The following is a 19,902-nucleotide window of genomic DNA, read 5'->3' as shown; positions in this document are numbered from 1 at the left end:
GAGTTTTTTGGTAGGCTTGTCCATCCCTTTCTCAGAGACATCAAAGGTAATGGTGGCCTGGGAGCTCTTGTTCACATTGTATTCTGAAGAGCTTAGTAAGGCAATACAGAGAGTGACTTCTCTGGTGTGTTGGGGATATCCCTCCTTGAATAGCATGTCTTATTCTGAAGTCTGCTGGACTCTTAATTCCTCCCTTACTGGGAATGGGACGTGGTGCCATGCACAGAGGATGTCTAAAATCACCAAAGACCTTTCTGACCTTTTTGTCATGTGCTCCTTTCCAACTGTTAGCAGGGCAAGGCTGGCAAGCAGATGACATTTGTGAGGAGTGTTTTAGTCTCAGACTTGGCCTCCTTTTCTGCCCTCAAGGTTTAGTTGAAGGCTTCAGGATGTATGGTAAATCTGACCTGTTTTCCTTTACTGAGTCAGGCATCATTGCCTTGAGGCCAGCCTGAGGCTGAGTGGGTATTGGCATGTGGATCACAAGAAAAAAAACTCGCATTCTGGCTTTGAGTGTCACATTTCCTTGTATCTTCATTGGATTTGGTGGGATTTTAATTGTCTGGGATGTTGAGGAGAGCACTGGACAGAAGAGATTAATGTAGTCACGTGGTTCATTTAATAATGGGATTAACTCATTATAACATATTGGCTTTGTCCTGCATTGTCTTGTGCCTACATGTAGTTGATCTGCTGACCTTTGCAGGACTGTTGTCCAAACAGGTGATCACTGCCTGAATGTGTGTTGCTTATGTTCTTTCAGAGCTTCTGCAGTCCCATGGCGACGTACCTGGAGTTCATCCAGCAAAATGAGGAGCGTGACGGAGTGCGTTTCAGCTGGAATGTGTGGCCCTCCAGCAGGCTGGAGGCCACAAGGATGGTTGTCCCCCTGGCCTGTCTTCTGACCCCACTGAAGGAGCGTCTTGACCTGCCTCCTGTGCAGTATGAACCGGTGCTTTGTAGCAGGCCGACTTGCAAAGCAGTGCTCAACCCACTCTGGTATGAATTTCTTGGCTGGGGATGTTTAGAGAGGCTGGATAGCACCTATTTTTTATCTGAACTTTACTATTTCCTTACTCCCCTTTTTCTCTGTGTGGTGCCTGGCAGCCTTTTTCATCTAGATGTAGTGGGTTTGTTAAAATCCATGCATGCCTAATGAGATATGTTAAATGCCAGCCTCTTACTAGAGCTGCCAGAATCAGAGGAGAGAGGAGTGCCTTTGGGGAGGCTATTAAAGCAGAGATGATGTGGAAATGGCCAGTCTTCTTACCATCCCAGAGAATTTTGTGGTGAACGATGAAACTTAAAATAAAGATGCCGATTGTACTGATACTGTCCTCTGGGCTGTGATGTTCACTTGGTTTCCTGCTTCCTACACATCCTGCTGCTTGTAGGTCAGTTCCGGTATGAGCATCAAGGTTTTCTTTGAAGTTTTGCTGAGAATTTAAGAGGAATAATCTCAGTCCCAAAATCATGTGATGATTATGCATACTTGTGTTGGGCTGAGAAAAAGCAGGGAAGGCCAGTAAGAGGAAGTAAGAGGAGATCAAGCCCATTAAATAAGAATATGGCCAGGCTTTACTGCACCAGCAGTTACAGGATGTTGTAACAGGCTGAGGAGAGCAAACTCTTTGGGGCAGGAAACAGCTTATTTGTTCAGTGTTTGCACAGGATCTGGGTGAATGGCTCCTGATGCTCTGTTACTGGAGTACTTGTGTGCTACAGCTGTACAAACAATAAGATGATTGAGATAAGCCCAAGTGTAGTGAAAGAATGAGTAGACTCAAGTCTTTGTCTGCCAAAGGCAGACAACTCCGGAGAGTTGTCTGTGGTGGAGAGCTGTCAGTGGTCCATCACACTGACAAGCCTGGAAGTGGCAGGACTGGATGAGCTAATGGACTTTCTGACAATAGAACAAGAGTCTGAATCTGTAAAACTCTTGTTGTTCGAGTTGGAGTGTCTGATGTTCTGTTTCTTCCTCAGTGCTGTGAACTAGCACAGATAATTGTGAAGTTGCGCTGTAAAATCGTTCATATAGTTATAGTAAAGCCTCATCTTTTCCTTGCAGCCAAGTTGACTATCGGGCCAAACTCTGGGCTTGTAACTTCTGTTTTCAGAGAAATCAGGTAAGCTGGGTAATCAGCCCTTTCCTCTTTTCAGTGAACATTTTATTGATGGCCTCCCCTGGTGAAGGATGTTAAGATAAATTCCACTTTTCTAGATTGCTTGCCTTGGCCTTTTTCTCTTGCTGAACCCAGGCCAGTGTACTTGTTAATGGGTCTGTTTTACCTGGCATCTTGTCTATTTTCAGTTCAGTTTTGCTACTGAATTTACCAGCATGCAGGGCATAGGGAGGAGATAAAAATCCTACTTTTTCCCATGCATTTCCGTTGTGTTTTTCGCACTTGATGTTTCCTGTTCTTGCTGAGTATGAAATTCATTAGATTTGAGTAGACTTTTGACATCAGAAACTGTCGCGTGGCTAAATGAATTTCAGCTAACACATAGTTGCACTTTAGTCCTATCTTTTATTTACACTGGATTGAGCACCTGTCCATACTACTGGCCACTTGTTGTCTCTGCTTAGGAAAACAGCCATATGGGTGTCTTGTCATGAATTAATCAGGTTGGTGCAGTGGCAGTAAATAGAGAGTTGAATAACCATATCATGAGCAGGGCAGCCTCTGTACTGCAGAGGAGGGCTCTACATTTTTGTCCTGCAACTTCCTTGTCCTAATTTTTTGTTCTCTTTTTCAGTTCCCTCCAGCATATGCAGGCATATCTGAAGTCAATCAACCAGCAGAGCTTATGCCTCAGTTTTCAACAATTGAATATATAGTGCAGGTAAATGAATCATAGGCAAGTTTGAAGCCCCCAGAATTGTCTTATTTGTGACAGATTATGTATGTATTAGAATTACTTGACATAATGCAAATAAATAACATTTCTGCAAGGTGCTTAAGACAGGGCTCATTTTATTCCTTGGCTGGAGGCATTATGAAGTGTCACCTGGCGTATGCACATTCCTAGTAAATCCATCTCTTTCCACATTAGCGAGGTCCACAGACACCATTGATCTTCCTGTATGTTGTTGACACGTGCTTGGAAGAGGAGGACTTGCAGGCACTGAAGGAGTCCCTCCAGATGTCCCTAAGTCTGCTGCCTGCCGATGCTCTAGTGGGGCTTATCACTTTCGGCAGAATGGTCCAGGTTCATGAGCTGAGCTGTGAAGGGATTTCCAAGAGCTATGTGTTTAGGGGCACAAAGGACCTGACAGCTAAACAAATACAGGTATGTTCTGCCATTTCTAAGGCCAGTGGCTTCTTCCTGTTAGCTCTGTTGACACCACTGCTAGTCTTCCAAGCTCTGGGCTCTCGGGAAGGAAGGGGGCTTCAGTGCTCTTAACTGTTAGTCTGTTTCCCTCCCAGTCTCTGTCCTGTCTTTTTGCCTTTGTAAATTCCTTGGAAGCTTGTCCAAGATAGAGTTTGTGTATCTCACGTAATGGACCCATTGATCCATTCCTAATGTGAGGCAAAGATTAATAATTTCACAGATTTTAATGTATTTAAGGCTACAGTAATGCAGGTCTCAGGGTATATTGCTTGACAGCAAATAATGTTTAGTCTTTGAATAGTACAATCTCTTCTGCCTCCTCTTTACTGTTCTCTAGGATATGCTTGGGCTTTCAAGGCCTGCTGTCCCCATTCAACAGGGAAGACCTCTTCAAACTCCAGAGCAACCTGTTATTTCAAGCAGGTAAGCTCCACCAGCACAGCAGAAGAGCAGGACATATGTTTTGTGCCCCTTTGGGGTCACGCTTCTAAACCTGGGTTTCTCAAGAGGAGTCTTTGTGAGAAGATTTAAATGGTATTGTCTTGTTACAGTTATTTCCCTACATCAAGTGATACGTATGGATGGGATTTGCTAGAGCTGTGGACAATGTATTAGACTTCTGTAGTATCTTGGTTTTGCAGTTGCAAGAACATGATTGCCATTCAGGCTAGATTTCTACTTGAAAAACAGAGAGTAGCTATCTTTGGAAAGCATATTGCTCACCAGTTGTTTGGAGCAAGGGCCTGTCTTTTTGATTGACCAGCCAATGGGGGGCCTGGTCTATGCATAACAATCCTACATACCACCTCCTAACCCCTGACCCAGCAAGTCCAAAAAATGATTGACAGGCAAGAAGTGACCCCTGTACAGTAACGTTGTATTTGCCTCTGTTGAATACAGTTTTCTCTTTCTGAACTCCTCTTTTTCAGTGGCAGCTGTTGTGTGTTTTGGTAGACTACATCACCGTTGAAGTTCTTTCCTATGCTTTATGTGACTGTTCCTTCTTGTCAGTTCCTGATGTCTTGCTTGATAAAATTTTTTATTTTGCACAGGCCTGTTATCTTGGAAGGTTTGGATGTAAGAAGGCAACATGCCATGTGCCTCCGATAACTATCAGTGCAATTTATGTGTGCCAGGAACAAAGAGGCACTTACTTTCTTCTCGGAAAGGACTTATAAGCAGGAAAACATTTCATTTGAATTTTCGCAGGTTTTTGCAGCCAGTACATAAGATCGACATGAATTTAACAGATCTGCTTGGAGAACTGCAAAGGGACCCATGGCCAGTGACCCAGGGAAAGAGGCCTTTACGTTCTACTGGAGTAGCTCTTTCGATTGCTGTTGGCTTATTGGAGGTACTTTTAGTGCTGTTGTTTGAGATGAGCTGGTCACAGTGAGCACCTGGAACTCTTTGCTGACACTTGTGCAAATGTCAGTCCAGCTTGGCCACAGGACTGCAGTTGGACTGCAGAGATGCAATTTGTGGCTACTGACATTTGAGATGAATTAGCACCAGCTGGTGTAGAGTGGGCTGGAAGTTTACATCTAAATGGTAAAATATGCAGGTGTTTAAAGGTCTCTGATTCTTGTGTGTATTGCTATGTGGAGATGATACTGTGCACTGGGTTTATCTGAGGGTCATCTAAGATGTAAGTAAAAAGAACAGAAACTGCCTGCTTCCTGTTGTGAAGACATGAAGCTTGACATAGTTTGAGTCTAAACGAGAGTGTGGTGATTGTCAGGAAATGCATTGCTATTTATCAAGGCGGCCTCTAGCAGAGATGGGTCCCTAATGACATTGCAGAAACACATGCAGAAGCTTCTCTAAAGAAAGCATTGTTGCCATTTAATCAGTCTCTCCCTTTTCTTCCCCCTCACTTTCCCCACCCCCCTCTGATATAAGTCTTTATTTTTATTTTAGGGCACATTTCCAAACACGGGGGCCAGAATAATGCTGTTTACAGGTGGGCCACCGACACAAGGACCGGGCATGGTGGTAGGAGATGAACTGAAAACACCCATCCGTTCTTGGCATGACATAGAGAAAGACAATGCAAGGTTCATGAAGAAGGCCACCAAAGTAGGTGCTAGTGCCTGCTGAGTGTGTTTAAAAAAAACCCTGAATATTGTGTCAGAATGCTAAATGGGGGAGAAAAGGACATAACATACACGGCTGTGTTGACAGCTGCCCAGTGTCCTGCCCCCAAACTTATTCCATTCTCTTGATGTGGGAACAGTATGTCTAGATATTTGCATGGTTGTCCTTGAAGTGCCTGAGCCTTCTGTGTACATTAAATTGTGAGAATGGTCAAGGGAAGGGTAAAAAAGACTTCCTCCTAGTTACTTCTCCAGTACAATCTTGTGCCTTCTCAGAGAAAGAAGTATTTCAGTGTTGTTTCTTAGCTGATGGTGGGTGGAGAGTTTGTTCATCAACATCATTGTATCTTCTTCTGGGGAGGAGAAATCCTGTCTTCCAGGAACTGGTCACTTCCAGAAAGCCTCCTTTGTCTTCTTGTCATATGAAACAACAGTTGAAACAGTAATAATGTCAGACATGAAATGTGCCTCTTAGCTTAGAGGAAGCAGTATGACACCTATTCTCTTAACTTAGTGGAAACCCAAAGGTTTCCAGCTGATAGTTATCACAAAGATCCCATGCAGGTCATGGACTCTCTGTATTTGTGACCTGCAACTCAAGCTCATCCAAGTGCAAACATTCTAGGAGGGAGAAGTGTGCTCCAGCAAATAGCTGTTTAGTTACCACAGCACTGGTAATTTGCTTCATTTGTCCCTTGTTTCATGTGTTGGCCTCAGCTGGACAGTGGTAGAAAAACTGACCATTGTGGCATCCTAAACACTGTATGTTTTCCCCAGCACTATGAGACCCTGGCTAATCGCACTGCAGCCAACGGGCATTGCATCGACATCTATGCCTGCGCCCTGGATCAGACTGGACTGCTAGAGATGAAGTGTTGTGCAAACCTCACTGGGTATGTTCATGGCAGGAGAGCACAAAGCTTGCACCTGTATTTTTTTTTTTTTTTTGAGGGGGAGAATGGTTCAGAAATCAGTTAAGTTTGCTGTCAGGGCAAAAGGGTAAGATTTTTGTCATTTTATTCTAAACTGTGGTTTGAATTTGCCAGGAATTACATGGCAAACCTTCCCTGATCCCAGTCCACATTTCTGAAGTCTCAAAGCAGCACGTGAATTAGCACTGCTGGTAGAAAACTCGATGTCCTGCTTTGAGAGAGGTATTCTAAAGCATGGTGCAACATGCCATTTGCAAATGCCTTCTGCCTCCTTGGGAGATAGCAAGTATCCTTTCCAGATATGGATATGTAGAGAGATGCCGTGCTTTGTGGTGTGTGCTTGACTGAAGTGCCATCAGAAGAGCAGAGTGTCAGGCACGGGGTAGAAACTTTCCCTGTGTGGGCCGGATTTTCTTTGCTTAACAGCTCACTTTTGCTTTCTCCAGAGATTCTTTGCTTCCCTGCATCTAGTGTTAAGTGACATCTCTAAGGTGTAAATGCCTGTGTTCCATATTGCTGAAAACCTTATGGTCTCTGTGAGGAAGGCTGTGTGCTAAACTGGGCCTTTTGGGGACTCGGCACATCTTATTGGCCATTTAAGATCTGCTATGTCTAGGAAGTCAAAGGATGGTTTGAGCAAATGCAAGGTATTTGTAAATAATCATGTAATACTCAGTAAGCAGAAGAGAGATTGTTTGACCCTTTGGTTGTGTTACTAAGCTCCATCTGATCGGGCCTGGGTTTACCAAGGTGCTTGGGGGAGGCACAGCACAGATGCATGCACCTGTCCTCGTGGTGCAGCTATCCTGTCTGTAGTGTGGGTGGGACCAGGCCTGCTCAGGGAAAGGAGGCTGAGCAAAGCTCTTTCCTGGGTTGAGATGTTTCTAACTGGTAGAACATGAGCATTTTTAAGGCAGCTAAAGGGATGACAAGAAATACAGTTGAGAAAGCAAGCTGGCAAAGATGGACCATTAACTTGACTTGACTTTGGAGGAGGTACCCATGAATCTGCGATCCCTGATGTGAATTCCACCTATGCAAAGGCATGCTTTAAAACAGTTTCTGCATGTGTTTGTATGCATGAGAGTTGGAGGGATCTATCCTTTGTTGCTTCAGTTCCCTTGTGTATTGTTTTTTCTTTCCCAGAGGACACATGGTGATGGGAGACTCCTTCAACACTTCTCTCTTCAAGCAGACCTTCCAGCGGGTATTTAACAAAGGATTCAATGGGGAGTTTCGGATGGCTTTTGGTGCAAGTTTGGATGTGAAGGTGAGAGATTAGTTTCATTGGATGACATTAACTGGGAAATGTAAGTGCTATTAATTCAAAAGTCAATTAAGTATCAGAGGTGTAGAAAATTTTATTTGTTCTGAGGGCAGCTCTACTGCCTGTTTCGGGAGAAGCGCCGTATTGGAGTGAGTGGAGGGATTTTTGTTTGGAAGCTTATTAAATTTGTGTTGTTTTTTTTTTTTTTTTTTAAAAAGAAGCTGAGCTCAGCCTCTCCTCATTCAGCAAGGAACATTTAATGCTTTCTTGTGGTTACTATAAATATGTCTTCATTATTAAGATGTGACTATATAGATTCTCTTATGTTCACTAATTGTAGCAGTAGGTGATCTGGGAAAGTACTCAGAGATGCTTTCCTTGACAGCCATGTGTATGCATCATCTGATCAAAGCTGAGCAACTGATTTTAGTCTATGGGTATTACATTTGAGTGACTTGATTAAAAAAACACAAAAAACCCAAAAACCCCACCACAGCTTTTTTTACCTTTTTCTAGACCTCTAGGGAGCTGAAAATTGCAGGAGCTATTGGACCATGCATATCCCTGAATGCTAAAGGGCCATGTGTTTCTGAAAATGTAAGTTTCTGACATGGAAAAATCTTTAATAAAGAAGTAAATAAACAGTGAAAAGTTTATGTCAACTAGAATGTCAGGGTTTTCAAAGAAAAGACTGATTTGGAAACGTCCCTAGGAAAAGACAGTCTTTCCTAGACTGAATTCTTGCTGCATAAGGCTTTCTTTTAACTGTATGTCCTTCAGTAACTTCATTCACACCCAAAAGATAAGAAATCTAGAAGGCCTGCCATAACTTGTACCTCTGATTAGAATTTAACATTAGCTTGCCTTATATGCTGCTAGAGACAAAAATGCTGCTTTCTTTTTGATTCTGTGCAGGAGCTTGGAATTGGAGGAACATCTCAATGGAAAATTTGTAGTCTGGATCCCAGCACAACTCTCGCCATTTACTTTGAAGTGGTAAATCAGGTGAGTCCTGGCTTCTTTTTTTTCGTCGTCTTTTTCACACACCAAAGTAATTGTTTGTAACAGGGCAAGGAAATGCAATGATATCCCCTGTGTTGTAGATGGATGGTTGCAAAGCAACCAAGAGTTTTGTGCCAAAGAAACAGTCTCAGAGGTTGTTTTTGTATGCATAAATTGCCTAATATGTTTGTTCTGTACAAAACCTGCATTCTTTCCTTGTCTGCATCATATGGTATTTATTTAACAAGGAAGAAATTGTCTTTTTGCCAGTAGGTGCTGTGGAGAATAAAAGTATAAATACCTTCAAATTCTTGGAGAATTGGTCTTCCAAGTTGTAATAACTTCATGGCTCAGAAACAACTTTTGGCTGGGGAAGTTTCTGAGCATGTGGCAGCTAGAAGCTAGGAAGGTCACCCCAAAGGAATTCTATTCCTCACGTGTCTCTGTTTTCTCTGCTGTGTGGGCTTGTTACTTCTGGGAATAGGATGATGGACTCGCATTTCCTTTCCTCAGACCTTGTACTGCCATTCTTATGTTCATTGCTATAGAGGTGATAAGTTGCTGCTGTCCTTTAAGGGACAAGCTGAAGAAGAAGTATTAAATGGCCCCAGCACCACTTGACCCTGCGGGCTGCTGGAAAACACACCACTAACAGACACGTCTGTCTTCTCTGGTCCATCCCTAGCATGTACTTAATTCCGTGATTAATGAAATGATACCCTGGAGTTCTCCGTAGTGTACAGAGTTATGAAAAGCCAGCCCATTTTGAAGGCTTACCTTGTTTCATTTTCAGCACAACGCACCAATACCTCAGGGAGGCAGAGGGGCAGTGCAGTTTGTCACTCAGTATCAACATTCCAGTATGCAGAAACGCATTCGTGTTACCACCATAGCCAGAAAGTGAGTATCTCATGCCAGTTCTTTGGCAGAATGTCAGAAATGTAAGCTGCAGTCTGTGCTGGATTTTTTTCTAGCTTTTTGTTGCACTCATTGGCTGCAGAGTGTTTGGTACAGGGAGGATGAATCTGGTTTGGGTTTTGTTGAAGGTGAATGCATGTAGCACTAACCCTTTACTAACCCTATAGCTGGGCAGATGCACAGAGTCAACTCCAGCATATAGAAGCTGCGTTTGACCAGGAAGCTGCTGCTGTGCTGATGGCACGACTGGGGGTGTACAGAGCTGAATCTGAGGAAGGACCTGATGTTCTGCGATGGCTGGACAGACAGCTGATCAGACTGGTAAGACCAATAGATTGCAGTTGGGTGCATTCTTGCTTTTAGTAAAAGGGGTCTCTGGAGATGAAAACACCATTCTTTTTCCAAATTGACTTGCTTCTTTTGTACTCTGTTCATGGGCACATAGTTGTAATGATAGCTCAGAAGCCAGTATGATCAAGGTAGGTAAACATCCCCTCATGCTGAAAGGGTTAAACCTGAGATTAAAGAAGTGATGGTGAAACACAGAATAATGCAGGTGGGAGGGGACTTCTGGAGGTCTCTGGTTCAACACCCCTGCTCAGAATAGGGCCAGCTTTGAAGTTACAGCATGTTGCTCCATGCCACGTCTTGTTCGGTTGAGTTTTGAAGATTTCCAAAGACGGAGTATCTCTTGCTTCTCTTGACAGCCTGTTCCAATGTTTAATCACAGTCACTATGACTTCCCACCCACAATCACAATTTCCATCTCTCCAGCTATGTAGCTGTCAGGTAGCTGTAGGCAGCGATATGACTCCCCGATCCCACTCTTCACCAGGCTGAACAAAAACAGCTCTTCAGCCTCTCTTTCTACATGAGGTGCTCCAGGCCCTGACCAGCTTGGTGGCCTCTGCTGAACTCAGTCCAGTTTATTCATGCCTGTCGTGCACTGGGGTGCCCCAAACTGGACACAGCATTCAGATGTGGGCTCACCGGTGCTAAGTGCAGGGTAGTAATCACTTCCGCAACTTCATACTGTCTTTTGCTTTGCATTTCAAAATCCTGAATCGCCTAAATTGATTCTGGCTTTGTCCAGACACCCATGTGGAGTTGATACTAACAGATATGGCACATTAGACACTGAAAAAACAGTATCAAGTAAAGATTTGAGCACCAAAGCATGCACGGGCATGCTGTGTGCTGAAAGGATTGTGGAGTCTTTTACAGTTAAATTGCTAAAACCATTGATGCTTCTTATTTTCAGTGAAGCAGTCAGTGAAATGCCAGTCTGCTGCTGCTCTAGAAGGAAGTAGAGTTGCTGCAGAACTGTGTCATAGCATACAAAGCAGTTTAGGTATAACGTAGTAGCCCTGATGTAATGGAAGATATTGGGTAGTACTATAAGTACTATTTCTTTCATTCTTAGACAACTTCAAACCTAAATTTTTTTTATATATATATCTCTAAAAAAAAATAGATCGAATCATCATACAGAAAGCACTGACTTAAAGAAAAATAGCCTGTAAATTTTATATCACTTGTTATTGTCACGTTCATGCCTTGGTTGCTCTATTTGAAAACAATGAAAAGAACACCCTTCCAAAAAAAGAAGTGTTAATTCTAAAAAAAAAAAAAGGAGGGAAAAAAAAAAAAGAGAAAGTTAACCGAAGTATCCATTTTGCTTCCAACAGTGTCAGAAATTTGGACAATACAACAAAGATGATCCCAACTCCTTCAGATTGTCAGAATCGTTTTCTTTGTATCCCCAGGTAAGTACTTCACTTCCCACAGCTATGGCAAGTGTGCAAGGGTGAGTGAGAGCGATGATAAAACATCTTGTACCATTTACCAGATTCAAGAGGGGAGGAACAAATTCTTTTTTTATTTGGTGGGCTGTTCCTGTAGTTCAGTGCTGCAAATGACTGATAAGAGAAGAACTCTGAGGAGTTAATAAGGGGTAGACTTTTTTCAAAGAATTTGCTGATTGGAAAGATTGGACTTAGGTGCAGAAGTTTTGGCAACTTGCTGACATTTCTCTTCTCACTCATCTTTCTGGTGCAGTTCATGTTCCATCTGCGACGCTCCCCATTCCTGCAGGTCTTCAATAACAGTCCAGATGAATCTTCTTATTACCGTCACCACTTTGCTAGGCAAGATCTGACCCAGTCTCTCATTATGATCCAGCCCATCCTTTATGCTTATTCTTTCCATGGACCTCCTGAGGTGAGTCCTTGTTTAATAGGAAGAGGTGGATCAATCCAAAATAATGAGTATCCAGTCAGAGTAATACTATTTCAGCAAAAAGGCCGCTATTTATATATTTTTTTAATCAAGGTAATTATTAAAGGATGAGATGGGGCAATGTAAAATATGAATTGGTTTTCAGTAAGCTTACGGTGTACAGCTTTGATTTAAACCCCCTCCCCCAAAAACCAAACCTGCCAACCCTCTGTGTGTCCCTTCCCCCCTACCTCCTTAACCCAGCCCCCCTGCCAAGCCACAGCCCCTGCCTCCCACCATCTGGTGAATCTTGCAGGCTGTCAGTATTGCTTTTGCTTCTCTGCTAGAGGCTGCCATCTCCATTGTGTAAGTCAGCAAGCCTCAGCCCTTCCAGGTCATAATCTCCCACCAGCTGCTTGTTTTCAGTTGTTTGTGCATCAGTGTTAACTTATGTGCAAGTATTCGATGGACAGACATGGATTCTCTTATACTGGCGGCTTCCTTGAAAGGAGTGCATTTGACATAAAAGAAATGCAGAAGCTGCCGAAGTAACATTTTTAAACCTTCTTGGCAGCATTTTACAGAGTTCTTGTGTTATTCCTTATTACTCCTGAGATACTTTTGTTCAAGGTTATTTCTGATTAAACTTGGCTAGCCATGGAAATTGCTCTCTTGCACTTTATGCAGTAGCTGATAACCTGCTGCTCCATTCAGGGATGCTGCAGGAGGCTGACCGCGCTCTGCAAGGCATTCGCGTGGACTGAGCAGCCGTTGGTGGAGTCGCGTCTATACGGACAGGGCTGAGCAAGCTGTTCGGCCAGCCATGGAGGTTAATACAGTTCTGAGGGCTTAGTGGCATCTGACTATCTTCTTCTTTATTTTCCCCAGCCAGTGCTTTTGGACAGCAGCAGTATTCTTCCTGACAGAATTCTACTGATGGATACTTTCTTCCAGATAGTTATCTACCTTGGTGAGGTACAGTGAAACATATTCTCTTTCTCTGTTTGCACCCCCTCTCTACTGTCATGCATGCAGACAGTGTCACTGTTAATATAAAATAAGCTGCTTGCAAAGCCCACGTTAGCAGAATGTCATCATATACATGCTGCCAGTTTTAATACAATTTCCCCACTGTCTGAGTTAACAAATCCTACTGGAGTTGCTAAGGAGGTGTGTTCTGTACTGAGGAATAGCTGTCATGTTAGCTTGGTAATGAAGGAGCTCCCTAACCACACCTGGAAAAGGCCAGAGAAACGTGAAACTAAGCAGGGCAGAGAGATGCAGTTCGATTTTCAGATACATGATGTACTTGATTGCTGGGTTTTGCCACTCAAATACTGCTGCTCTCAAAGAAATCAGCTAGGAATTTTTTCAGCTTTTGCTTTTAAGTACTGGATGCTTTTGACAGGTGCTGCTATGTTCCTTCCATCATGACCGAGCTTAAGTGCTTAGGTACTGGCCCTTTCTAAACATCCAGATTTATACCAATATGCACAATCTTGGCATTCCGGTGCCTCTTCAGTATGCAGACCTGTAGATCTTCCTGTCAGGTTTTGTAAGGGAGCAGTATGCTCCTATAGCTGGATAATAGAAATCTCTCACATCCTAAAGTAGTTATGGGGTAAGGGGTGAAGAGGAAGCTGGCTTTTCACTTCTTTCTCTGGAAATCTCCCTGTTCTTTGATGCCTTTTTTTTTTTTTTTTTTTCTCCCTCATATCCGTTATAGTCCTGCTTGGGGAATGGCCCTCATCCAGTTTCTTCTACCTAAACGTGGCATCAGATTGTAGTAGTTTAAGTAAACCCATTTCAGTTTATGGTCAAACATTCCTATTAGTGAAAACTTTTTGGGAGGCATTTTAACTCTTCCTTTTGTTTGTCAATTAAGCTGCTTCACTGATATTTAAAGACTGTTATTAGAATGCTTGAAGTTTGGTATGATAGTTTGCCACAGCTCTATTATTAGCTCCTGACTTCACTCCATACAGGATTTGTTCCCTTTGAGAAGTGAGCCAGGTTACCCAGTTGACATAAACAGGAGTTAAACGCTTAAGTCAACAATAAGTCTTCCAGAGTTACCTTAAATAGTTTCTACCTACTGTTGCAGAGCAAGACACTCAGCAACTGGGTAAAATTTAGACAAAGGAAGAGCTAAGTGTGTGACCTGCATATGTATAGAACAATTGCTCAGTACCTATGGATAGGTACCTTGAAAATACTGTAAGGCAATGGCTGCTTAATTTTGGTCCAAGTCAGGTTCAAAATGTCAGTGACTTACAAACACTTTGTGTTTCTATGTTGGTGCAGGCTGAAACATAAAGGCTTGAAGATCACTTTCAATGAATTGCTCTTGCACTCCACAAACTGCTGCCAGCTTTTGTGTTGAGTGCCTGTTTTTTAAATTCAGGGACGGAATGTTACTGCCAGAGTAGTGAAAGCGTGCATTTGCGCTGTGCCCTGTAAGCAGAAGTACCTGTAACATTCTGCTGCCTTAAGACATGCAGGTTAAAAAGGGGAGGTTTGCAGATACCTCTACTACTTCTTAATTTCCTCTCTGTCCCATCAATAGACTATTGCACAGTGGCAGAAAGCTGGTTACCAAGACATGCCTGAATATGAAAACTTCAAGCACCTACTGCAAGCCCCACTGGATGATGCCCAGGAAATCTTGCAGACAAGATTCCCAATGCCGCGTTACATCCACACTGAACATGGGGGCAGTCAGGTAAGGAGGCTTATCGAGGAGCTCTTTCTGTTGTTGAATAGAGCAAATAGCTGTCTTTCTGCTTTACTGAAAGGATGGTTCTGTAAGGTAAATACAGTGGTAATTTAGCTCTTCAAAGTACAGAGCTTGCATGCTTTCTTACGACCTTTTACTACAACTTTGTCCTTTAAGAAGCCAATCACTTGCTGAATATGCTTTTGAAATCTGAGGATCAAAAAAACTGAAAACGCCAGCTTAAATCTCTTTTTATTCCCTAAAGAGGTGGGAAAGAAATGTTTTGGCTGTGTATCTAAACTTACCCAAGACAGGGAGTGCAGTTAGTTTGCTAGGACAGTAAGTTATGCTGAATGATTTACCATCTGTTCCTTTTTCTGTAATGCTGAAGAAGGATATAAAAAAATTTCTATTTTTGCTTTTCCTGGAATTGCAGTTGTGCTGTGCTTGTCCGTGCCTGGCTTGTTTGTAGCAGTGAAGAAGCAGGAACTGATGCTCCAAAACAAAGGCTTGGTATTAATTTTTGATGTGACTGTGTTATGCTGGTCCTCCACTGACCTCTTTTCTGAAGAGCGGCATGTGAGGGACAGTGCTGGTTGACATACCCGTGTCACATGGAACCAGAGCTACCCTGCCAGGCGAGCGCCGCTTGCTGTAGCAGAGCACTCTGTGCCCCTTGGAGACAAGTTTGCGGAGCAGGGCTGTTTCTGGACTTGAAAGCTGTTTAAGTTAAATTAGTACCTTGCAAAAGCAGAACAACATCACTAGTCATGTATCTAAGGTGGTAAGAAGTCTTGAGGGAGCTGACGGGTCTGTCGTTTTATGTAACTGTTTCTCTAATGTTTTGTCTTAATAGGCCCGGTTCCTCTTGTCTAAAGTGAACCCTTCTCAGACCCACAATAACCTCTATGTGTGGGGACAGGTAAGCAATGGAAGAGCTGCTCATGTTTGGGAATACTGTAAAATGTACATTTACGTTATTTGTCTACACAGTAGCCATTGTGCTTCACCACATGGCCACAAACAGGTAGCAGGTTACATTTATCCTCTTATTTCTTACCTAAGAGCTTTTTGCAGATCTATGTGACTGGATTTGAAAATCTTACAGTGCTTTGTGGTGCAAGGAAACAAAGGATCTGGTAATGGAATTACCAGCTGAGACTGCAATAATTGTAGCATTTTAAAAGACATAACTGATTTATTAGGTTTGTCTCTAAAGCTTAGGTTAGATTTTTGTTCAACCTACTTATTCAAGCCCATGATTGTTGATAAGACAAACAGTATAGGTGGGGGGCACTAGATGACAAGATGATCAGAATACAGTTTTCAAGCCTGGATGACTAAACTTGTGTTCCTGTTCTTGTAGTGAATCCCCCAAATTTTCAGCAAATCCCATTGACTTTGGGGCTTTTTATCAATGTTTTCAAGGAATGGCTGTCCAAATAGAGGTGCTGTCAGAACAGTTCAGTATTTTAGCAGCTTGATGGCAGGAGATGAGTGGTCTCTATAAGGAGGGCTTTTCCCCTTTTGATCTCCCTTCCTGTATCCCAGCTACATGTGGGGCACAGGCAGACCAGGAGAATTTTCTGCTACTGAAAAAAAGCAGCTAATTTGATGTAGAATATGCGCTTAGAGGTTTCAGACGAACTGATGTAGAAATTTATCTTCACCCTTCCCTACAAATATGATTTAAAACTCCTAGGTCACTGTGTATTTAGTATTCTGGAAAAACATACAGGTACATACAGATCTAATTTAGCTGAGAATATTAGACTTTCATATTTGTGTAGAGCTTTGGGCAGCAAAATTCCTAATGCTTTAGAAAGAAGAGACTTTCTTTTTTCCAGTAGTTCAGATTGTACTAGAGGATAGTGTCAGTGCTGTTGCCAAAGAATAGCATCTTTCCACTAGGTATTTGTCCTTTGCAGGAAATACGGTGGTTGATTTAGCAGGCAATTAGTTCAAAGTGCTGACATCAGATTTGCTTTCAGTTAGTCCCCAGTGTTAACAACACTATTTTAGGCTCATTATTTCTTTATTCTTCTGCAGGAATCGGGAGCTCCAATCTTGACAGATGATGTTAGTCTCCAGGTATTCATGGACCATTTAAAAAAGCTGGCAGTTTCAAGTGCATCATGACTTTGATCAAACAGAGAAGCAAGAACAGAAGAATTACATAGATCATGTTGATGACAGAAGTGGAGCAATTTATTTACATTTCCTTCTTTCTCTTTCAGAGTAAAGATTTTAAGTATGAAATTAAATAAATATTTGGGGAGAGTTTTGTATTTGGCCTATCTAGATATTAATTTATTTCCTTCCATCTATACTCTTTTTACATGCATTGTAATTGGAGCTAAAGGATGTTTTAGCCAATACAAATTTTAACAGTCTTTACCTTAATTTTTGATGTTATATGTTCTTAAGAGGTGTCTTCTAGCAACCAGGGACTGTATTACTGAAAAATAAAACTGGCTAAGAGCATTACTATTTAGTGCTATCCCCAGTTCAGCTGTAGGAGCAACAGACTTGGCCTACCTCCATTTTTGAAAACATTAACACGGGGGTCCATACATGCTACTGAAAAAAATTTCGAGACGCTCCTAAAGGTAAGACAGGGCAGAACAAGTATTAGATGATGGAGAATGCTTTGACATAAAACCCGTGCTTTGAGAATGACGCTGAAGTGTTCCCTCTGGGTCACCGTGATGCAGGGCCCAACCGTCTGCCCCTCCCTCCTCTCACTTTAGCACGGCATTAATAGGCTTGAAAACCGCCGCTGCAGCTGTCGCTAACGCGGGCTCTGCCCCTGAAGAAGATGATGTCCCGGTGGGCGCCCAGGGCCGGGCTGAATCGCCTCACGCCCCCTCCACTGCGTCAGTCGCGGAGCTCCCGCCCAAACTCGGTTCTCAGCCGCTGCCGTGCAACCCGCTGGCCGCTCTTCCTGCCGTGATTCCCGCGCCGCATCCAGGCGGGAGAGCACAGCTTTCCTGTTACGGCGGCAGCTGGCTCCCACCCCACGGCACCGCCCCGCAGCCTCCCACCCCCGCAGCCAAGGCGCATGCGTGCACCGCCCTTCTCCAGCTCGCGTGCCGTCCGATTGGCGGCGGGGCCCGACCAATGAGAGCGGGCGTTGCTGGGGGGACGATGCGGGCGGCCCTGTGGAACGCGCGCGCGGCGCTGCTGTACTCGCTGGGCGGCTGGACCATGCTGGGGGCCATGCTCCACTACAACTTCTACAGCGACCACGGCGGGCCCGGTACGGGCTAGCGCGGCCCCCAGTCCGGGGACGCCGCCTGGGGTCAACCTCGGCGGGGCGCGGTGGTGGCGGCGGTGGCTGCGTGACGTGGTTGAGGGCGGGCCTGGGCGAGGGGGCGGGGCTTGGGCACCTCCCATGGCCCGGGGAGCCCGCGCTGCCGGCGGTGGGGTTCCCTCGGCCGAGGAGGGCAGGGTCGGATGCTGCCTGCGCCGAACTGCCCTGCCAGGCCGCCTGCCTCTCGGGGCCACTGGAGCTGTGCGGCTGCTGCGTGCGAGGGCTCCGCGTGGGACGGGGAGCGGGACCCGAGGCGGGCTCTGGCCGGCTCAGTGTGCCCCCAGCGCCTCCTGGCACCCGGCGGAGGTTCGCCCCGAAGGAAGATAAATCCCGTGTTGGTGGGAAAAGCATGTGCTTTATCTCTGGTGGCAGGAACGGGGGCTAGACCCTCTCCAACTTGTTGCTTCTATTTGCACTGTGGGAATGGTTCAAAGCTGTGCCAGGGGAGGTTTAGACTGGACGTTAGGAAGCCTTTACCGAGAGGGTGGTCAAACACTGGAACAGGCTTCCTAGAGAGGTGGTCGATGCCCCAAGCCTGTCAGTGTTTAAAAGGCTTTTGGACAATGCCTTTAACAGCATGCTTTAGCTTTTGGTCAGCCCTGAAGCAGTCAGGCAGTTGGGCTAGATGCTTGTTGAAGGTTTCTTCCAACTGAAATTATTCTATTCTATTTCTATGCTATGCTATTCTATTCTGTTCTGTTCTATTCTGTTGTATCTCTGTGTTCCTTTTGCTCTTCCTTAGCAGCCTGCTGCTTATTAAGGTGTAGTAACGTGGAGCTAGCCGTAGTGTAGATAACTAGAAAGCCAGTTGTTATTGCTGCTACTGTGGTACTGACGCTAGTCTAGTACCAGTGCAGCAACCTAACTTACCCTAGTAAATCACTTTTTCTGTCTACACAGTCACCACATCTTTGCTATCTATTTCTCAGGCTTCGAGAAAAAACAAAAAAGATCAAATGCCTGCGTGGCTGCTGTTTTGCCGTGATGAAAGGATAAAACTTCTTCATTGCTATGCTCTTTTCTTTTCTCTCTTTTTTGCCCCCCCTATTCCTTAGAGAATGAAAGTGATCCTCAAGCAAACCAAGGAACCCACAGGGAAGTGTTCACAAAAGAAATGGGTTTAGGATTAAAAGTGACAACAATAGTAACATACAAGGATGTTCAGCCTCCTATTACTCGACTGCTCAGGCGTGTGAAATCGTTCTTTGATCCAAATGACGGCCCTTCTTCTGAAAATTGAGCGGTCTGGAAGCTCAGAACTTTGTGCTGCAGCTGGATTGTCTGAGAAAGTCATCCTGGTGCCTGGCACCAGACCGTCGGTGGAAAACTTTCTCTTGCATTGCTGAAATGACAGCTTCATCTCTGACAGAACTTCGCAGAACTTGCAAACCTTCTCGTCTGCTCAAATCACTGCTGTTCATTGCACGTGTGTCAAATTATTAAACGTGAACTGGGTTGTGAAACATTTAATGACTCTGTGTGCTGCCTAGCGTCCTGTGTCTGAGGGTCTGGCCAGGTGGCCACTGTGGCTTTTTTATGAAGTTGCTTTCCCGTATCACGATCACGACGTACCCGGGTGATCTGCGATCCCCTCCTCAACTGATCAGCTGTGGAATGGATACTTTAAGAGTGATAGTAAACAGGAAGGAACGTAGTTGAATCTTTGGGGTACGGGACTTATTTATTTTCCTTCAAATAAAAGCTTACGAGATGAATTACCAGTGCACAATACTACTGTAAGCTGAAAACAGTAAAAGTTTTCTGCTCCAGGCTCTCCACCAGGCCCTTGTTTCTATAGGTGTTTCCCTGATCCTTATGCATACTATCTCCCCTTGTAGGGTACTACCCCCAGGTGCTGTGGCTGTAACTAACTTTCATTCTATAGGGTTTTCCCTAGTCCTTATGGACATAACAGGAAGCTGTTCCCGCCTGCTGTTTTCTATAGGTATTTCCCCCAACTTCTCTCACTGTTGACCCTCATTGCTATGGGGGCTACCTTCCCCTCTCCCTGTAGCCACCAGTTCCACTTCTAGAAGGCTGCCCCCAGCCCCTACTTTCTGCACGGGGCTTCCCCCAGTCCCTATAGACACTGCCTCACTTTAGAGGAA

The 19,902-nt window shown here is 44.2% G+C and overlaps 2 protein-coding genes across 3 annotated transcripts; both read left to right on the top strand.

The window, feature by feature from the left end:
- Positions 1-769: 769 nt before the first annotated feature.
- On the top strand, positions 770-16,620 carry SEC23B (SEC23 homolog B, COPII coat complex component; the record flags this gene model as incomplete). 2 transcript variants are annotated; one of them, XM_081997223.1, is made up of 19 exons in its annotated part: positions 770-999; positions 2,069-2,126; positions 2,758-2,844; positions 3,055-3,291; positions 3,671-3,756; positions 4,543-4,687; positions 5,254-5,412; positions 6,207-6,322; positions 7,508-7,631; positions 8,145-8,225; positions 8,544-8,633; positions 9,424-9,530; positions 9,716-9,869; positions 11,237-11,314; positions 11,607-11,768; positions 12,654-12,740; positions 14,332-14,487; positions 15,338-15,403; positions 16,531-16,620. In XM_081997223.1, the coding sequence occupies 19 exons, from the start codon at positions 779-781 to the stop codon at positions 16,618-16,620; spliced, it is 2,304 nt and encodes a 767-aa protein (XP_081853349.1). The 2 variants fall into 2 exon arrangements, with proteins under 2 accessions (XP_081853349.1, XP_081853348.1); XM_081997222.1 differs by having other exon boundaries at positions 779-999; positions 3,112-3,291.
- A 1,008-nt stretch (positions 16,621-17,628) lies between these two features.
- On the top strand, positions 17,629-19,034 carry SMIM26 (small integral membrane protein 26; the record flags this gene model as incomplete). Its single annotated transcript, XM_081997520.1, has 2 exons — positions 17,629-17,740; positions 18,850-19,034. The coding sequence occupies 2 exons, from the start codon at positions 17,629-17,631 to the stop codon at positions 19,032-19,034; spliced, it is 297 nt and encodes a 98-aa protein (XP_081853646.1).
- Positions 19,035-19,902: the final 868 nt, after the last annotated feature.

This window comes from Phaethon aethereus (genome assembly GCF_964289735.1).
Source record: "Phaethon aethereus genome assembly, chromosome: 3".
Lineage (NCBI taxonomy): Eukaryota > Metazoa > Chordata > Aves > Phaethontiformes > Phaethontidae > Phaethon > Phaethon aethereus.
The sequence above is the reverse complement of the archived record's forward strand: the minus strand, read 5'-3'. Positions and strand labels throughout refer to the sequence as shown.